We start from the raw sequence: 6,005 nt of genomic DNA on the forward strand, positions 1-6,005 counted from the left end.
CCGCTCCCGGCCAATGACCTGTGTCCAGCATCCCTTAGCGCCCACCTGGCAGAGGGGCGGAGCAGGACCACGTGGGGCGCACCCGCCCCTTCAGGAGTCTCGGCAGGCGCCTGCTCCCACCCACAGCTTCAGGAAGGTAGTCGCTGACACGGGGAAGACAGTGCAGAGACGTTTAATAACAATAAAAAGGCCTGCTGAGAGCCTAGGCTCAAAAATCACCCCTTTGCAGCATACTCAATACAGAAAAAGGCTTCTATAAACTTAACGTTTTCAGTAAGAAGTAGTAGAAATTGGGTTGATGCCCCTGAGACTGGCCTGGTGAATGAGGTAAGGCAGCTTTGTGCTTCCTCTTAGCTGGCCAGGTGTGAAATAACCGGAGTTCTGTTCTCACAGAGGGTGTGACTGCCACCTCTTTGGGAAGAGGCCGCTTGAGCAAGGCCTCTTCCATCATTAGGCCCATGCAGGGGGCAACCACAGCAGTGCAAGGGGGCTTCCCACGAGGACAAATGGCTAAACATGTCAGGGTGAAAATGTCACCCCCAGATAATTCTCAGGGGGCAGTCCTGGCATTAATGGTGCCACCTGCCCCTGAACAAGAGTCCCGGCCATTTTCAAAGTGCCATCATTGTCCTTGGTCAAGCACCAGGTTACGTTACTTTCTTCCTTTTTGTGCGTTTGGTGCAGCCCCTGCCAAACCAGCCACCTAGGATGGGGGCTGAGCTAAGGGGTGCAGCCCGGTCCCCAGGCCCAGGTTCCTCTCGGCTTCTGCACAGTGACTTGCGACTGTGGCTGCCTTCTTCACCAGCACGCAGGGGAGTCGCCAGGGAGAAGATGGGGTCCTGCCACCTACGGAAAGGGAAAGCTAGGTCAGGTGTGCCAGGGAGCCCCTGGCAATCACAACCCGCCCCAGGACGGGAAAGCTGACTGAGGTCACCCTGCGTCCCTCCCGTGTCTTAACTGTGGCTGGGCTGTGCTCAGTGGTGGCTCCAGAACATGTGAGAAGGGTAAGTTCCCTGAATAACTCAAAGGCCAGGACCCAGACTAGCCTGGCCTCTGCAGAACTCACTCCTCATTGGTGACTGAGGGGGCTGTGCACACAGGGGTTGGGGAGGCACTAGCCCCAGGAAGGATGAATCACTAGCCAACCCTGGGCCCCACCTTTCATTCATAAGGCCAGGGACAGGCAGATCAGACCCTCTTCCCCTTCCCAGACGACAGGACTTGACAAGAGGAAAGCTGACTAGGGAGGCGCGGCCTAAACACTACACCGTGACGAGATCATGTGTCTGAGATGTAGAACCACATATTATAAACTTAAGATACAGATAAGCACTGATAAAGAAAATGAGCTAAGTTAATGTGAAAAAAAAAAGTACAGTACACAATAGGCCCACATTACAGAACACCACAAACATAACATACAAGAATTGCCAGGCCCAGAAGGTGAAGGGATCCTTAATTCTTGAACCCTTTGATTAAAAGAAGTTATTGATTTCCCCTATAAGACCCTGGAAATTCACAGAGAAAGAAAGTGTAAACTTTTTACTCAATACACACACCACGTCTAAATTATCAAAAATTCTGTATCAAGGCACAATTTGTTTAAGCTTCCCCAAAGTATTCCAATTCCCCAAGCCAAGTGCACCCAGATCCTGAAAAGCAGAGTTGCTGAGAGCACATCCCTTCAAGGCACCTTCCCGTCCAGGCTGCCTGAGGGGAAGGGGGGACATCCAGGCATACCCTGGCAGATTCCCTCTCCCCGCAGGAATCACACCAGCCAGGACATCTCAGCCAATGCTGGGGCTGGGCCCTGCAGAGGCCACCACGCCACAGTCACGCCTCAGATGCCAGCTGCCACACCTCAGAGCTTTCTCTACACTCAGCTCACAGAGGACGACAGACACAGCCCATCCACACAGGGGCGGGGAAGTGGGGGATGCGCCTGTACCCCTCACCTGCTGTAGCGGGGGATCTCTAGGCCCAGTTCATCCATGAGGAGCTGCATGACGTCATCACACTTGCCGTGCAGCTTCAGGGCAGCCCAGTCATCCTTCGGGGTCCACTGGGGACAGGAGAAGGTGAGTGAGGACAGCACCTCACTCCTTCCCAACAGCCTGCTGGCCTCGCGCCCTGCTCAGCCAGACCTCCACGGTGCCTGACTGTGGGACACAGATGTCCCAGGGATGGCTGGCTCTCCTGTTCTAAGGCCCAGGTCTGAGGAGGCGGCTCTGAGCACCTGAGTTACCTGCAAGTTCACAATGTAGAGCTTGGGCCGCCGGCTGGGGGGCTTGGTCATACACCAGAGGTGTGGATACTTCTTTAGAACCTGCGGGAATGGACAGATGGACAGACGACACACACCCCAGATAAGGAGGCTACAGAAGATGGGGTCTAAGGTTGAGCTGACCAGACGCAGGCAGGTTCACCTCTGTTCCCATCCACGGTGCTATTTGCATACCTTTAAGCTGGAGCCTAAACACAGGATGGTGTCTGCTTTGCTGGCAGCCTCGGTGGCTGCCTCCCAATTCAGAGGCTGCCCCAGCGTCCCCCTCTCCCCAAAGTGCACGATGGTGTCCCTGAGTTGGCCTCCACACTTGTGGCAGGTGCGGCCGGTCTGGTGCCGGTGCAAGGCAGTGCGCTCCGTCACATCAAACACCCGCACATATTCCCTATTGGGAGTGCAGGCCGTGCAGACCTGAGGAAAGTAGGGTCCGTGAGTGGGAGCCGCTGGCCTGCCCAGGCCCGAGTCCCCGAGGGATCGCTCACTTCAATGTACATGTTCCCGTGGAGCTCCGACATGGCTGAGCGAGGCAGCCCGCTTCGCAGGTGGAGCCCGTCGCAGTTCTGAGACACCACATGCTGCACCTGGAGGGGCAACAGCAGCGGTCAGCAGGAGGAAGTGGGGGGCGGCCCTCAGGTGTGAAAGCATACCAAACCCCGCCAGTCCCAGAGCCCACAGCCCAGCAGAAACTACGACCTTGCACAAAGCACCGAAGGCAAACCCAGAGCAGCAGGCTGGTCCCAGCAGGACCCAGGAGGCTCTGATGAGGAGGGCACCAGGCCCACCCCCACCAACTCAGAAGCACTAGGAGCCCCCAGGAGGGCAAATGTTTGCACCACCTCCTCTTGGCTGAAAAGGGGCTCGGGACCCAGACTGATGCTTTAGGTCCTTGAAGCCCTAGAAGTTTGACCCCTCTCCCACTCGGCAACACGTGCTTAGCGGAGGATCTCCAGAGACTTCTTACTAGTTTGCCCTGTTATCTAGGTGGTTCCTGAGGTCTGTGGAAAAATGCAAGAGAAACACGAGGGGAAGGGGCTACCCTTGCGAGCTCTGGGCCTAGGTGGACTCTCTGTGTGATGATTCAGCAAACAGGCTGCCCTCTGCTCTTGGAGTGGAAACACAGGAGGAATAGATGGCAGCTCAAACCAGAATCTAAACTGCTTGGTGGGTGCTCATCAGGGGTACCACTGGCTGACAGAGGTAGTATGCAACTGTCACCTGGGCACCAAGGTAGCCCTCCGGGTCCTAGTCACGGACCCAGTGAGTACAATCAGCCCTCTATATCTGAGGGTTCTACATCTGCAGATTCAACCAACCAAAGATCAAAAATATCTGGGGTGGCGGGGTGCGGGGTGCGGCGGGAATATTCGGATGAAAGAAATCTATAAAGTTCCAAGAAGCAAAATTTGAATTGGCCACATACTGGCAAGAATCTGCACAGCATTTACACCAGTTTAAATAGCACTGATATTATATTAGGTTTTATAAGTAACTCATAGATAATTTACAGTATAGGGGAGGATGTGCAAATTACACACAAACACTACGTCTTTATACAAGGGACTTGAGCATCTGCAGCCTTTGTTATCTAAGGGGGTTACTGAGGGATGGCTGGACACTAGCCACCCTGGGCTCTTACCAGCTTCTGCTCATGTAAGCGGGTGATGCTCATGTGGGTGAGGGTTGGCTCAGCCTCACTCAGGTCAGCAGCACTGCCAGGTGGAAGGGAAGCAAAGGTGAGGGGAGCTGCAAGGACAGGTACATGTGCCCCTGTTCAACCAGGTAGGAAAGCTGTGCTAGGTTACTCACCTAACACTTCTTCCTTTCTGAAGCAGCGTCCACACTCCATTAGGGCCCCGGTAATCTGGGATAGAGGCTGCCTGCAGGTTCAGAAAGGAGATAAGCCCAGTGAAAAGATCACTGGAGGCACTGATAGAATTCCCAAGAATTTCTCTCAGTACTTCCCAGGCTGGCCCACAAACTGGTCGATTCGTTCCATAGCCTGAGCATTTCCTAGTCTAACATCCACCCAGACAGAGTGCACCCCTAGTGGCTTCTCCGCTCCACTAGGACCCCTGCCCCCACCTGTTCCAGCTCATCCTTCTAAGCTCCAAAGAGCCTTGTCCATGCTGGGAGCCTCTTTACCATGTAGTCCAGCCTGGGCTCATGGACAGGTCTGTCCTCATACTGAGGGGAAAGACTGATCAGACTCATCTATGTGTCCCCAGGGTCTAGCCAGTACTCAAGGTTTAGCAAACAGTGAACCCGTAAGTGGAACACTCCACCCTCCAAGTTCTCACATCCTGATGCTATAAATGGTTCTTGGCCTACCTTTACAAAGGCCAACCTCTTCAGACAAGATAAACATCACTGAATTTCCCAAGCTCCCAATGCACTGAAACAGAGCTACCCCGAGAGAAAAAAACAGAGTGTGCCAGGATCAAGGTATCCTGTGCTTCCCCAGGCTGTGAGTGACCTCCCTTGTGGGGGGCAAACTCTCAGGTGCTTAAGCTCAGAAAAATGCCCACCCTGACTAGTAATTCTTATGTACATGGAAAATGGGACCCTCAAACAGTAACACTCAGAGCAAATTAATGAACAGCATATGGTTTTAGTAGCTGCTTACAATTCTTTAAAAAGTGATGTCACTGCTTTCACATAATCACGCGATAGTTCACATGTGCCACGGTTCCAGGTGTTGGTAAGTTAAAGCGGGTAACATACCTTACACGTTCTCACTATTGGGCCTCTTCAGTCATCCCTGCATGGAGTGTCTTACTTCACAAGTGCTTGTAAAATCTTATCCACCCTTCAAGGCCCAGACTCAATGCCATGCCACCTCCCACGGAAAAACAATCAGATGGGTTTCCCAGATGAAACCAGAGGGTGTATTTGGATTTCCATTCTAGGGGCCTAGCACAGCCAGCTTCACATTAGTCATTTGCTTGTACGGCTTACAATCATCACCTATGGATTCTTGATGGAAATCCTTGCTTATTCACCTCTGCTGGGCCTACATGCAGGTCACACTCAACTTGCACCCAGCAATTAAAGCACGTGCTATCCACACTATCCAAGCTAGTCACATTCGGCTGCCCAAGTAGCTTCTCTATAAAACTTCCCAAAAGCCATAGCATTTCCCTTCCTTATCTAGTGCACTCTAGTGCGTGCTGCCTTGCTTTCTACTTACCTTACTTCAACCTTCAGAATGAATGGGGAATGAGAAGGTAGTTCGGGGCTTAGCTCTGCCCACATAACTATCAAGTCCTGTTTTTACCACTCTTCCTTCCCTGTCTCTAACTGGCTATAATGTAAACTCCAAACATTTAAAAACGTCTATCTACTTAACGAAGTTCCAAATGGAGTCATTTCGAGTTTCTCTAAAAAAGTAAAGACACTCAGGAGGTGCTTTTATAATAAGCTTTTGCAAATCGGTACCACTGCTTAACAGAATACTGTGCTCAGTGCCGGAGTCAGACACCCAGAAGGGGGCGCCCCCCGCCTGCCCAAGCCCAAGCTCCAGCAGTCCGTGTTTCCCAGGACCTGGGAGCCGATCCAGGGCGCAGTCGTCCCCGCCTCGGGTCCCTACCGTGCTGATCCCCGCGCCCGTGTAGACGACCAGGTACTTGGCATTGCGGACGGCGCTGGCCAGCTCCCGGACTTTCCTCTGCAGCTCCTCCGGGTCGTCGCCCACCTGCCAAGACACCGAGGCCGGTCGTGAGCC

The 6,005-nt window shown here is 53.2% G+C and overlaps 1 protein-coding gene across 1 annotated transcript in view; it reads right to left on the reverse strand.

The window, feature by feature from the left end:
• Positions 1-156: 156 nt before the first annotated feature.
• Positions 157-6,005, reverse strand: part of SIRT7 (sirtuin 7) — a 6,293-nt gene continuing 444 nt past the window's right edge. The window contains exons 2-9 of the mRNA XM_010856537.1: positions 5,871-5,999; positions 4,091-4,161; positions 3,921-3,993; positions 2,767-2,865; positions 2,459-2,695; positions 2,246-2,326; positions 1,956-2,062; positions 157-846 (exon numbers count right to left, since the gene is read on the reverse strand). Of these exons, the coding sequence (XP_010854839.1) occupies positions 648-846; positions 1,956-2,062; positions 2,246-2,326; positions 2,459-2,695; positions 2,767-2,865; positions 3,921-3,993; positions 4,091-4,161; positions 5,871-5,999 (996 nt within the window). The 3' untranslated portion in view covers positions 157-647. The remainder of the gene's footprint in view (positions 847-1,955; positions 2,063-2,245; positions 2,327-2,458; positions 2,696-2,766; positions 2,866-3,920; positions 3,994-4,090; positions 4,162-5,870; positions 6,000-6,005) is intronic.

The sequence above is a fragment of the Bison bison genome, unplaced genomic scaffold (genome assembly GCF_000754665.1).
Source record: "Bison bison bison isolate TAMUID 2011002044 unplaced genomic scaffold, Bison_UMD1.0 scf7180017864371, whole genome shotgun sequence".
Lineage (NCBI taxonomy): Eukaryota > Metazoa > Chordata > Mammalia > Artiodactyla > Bovidae > Bison > Bison bison.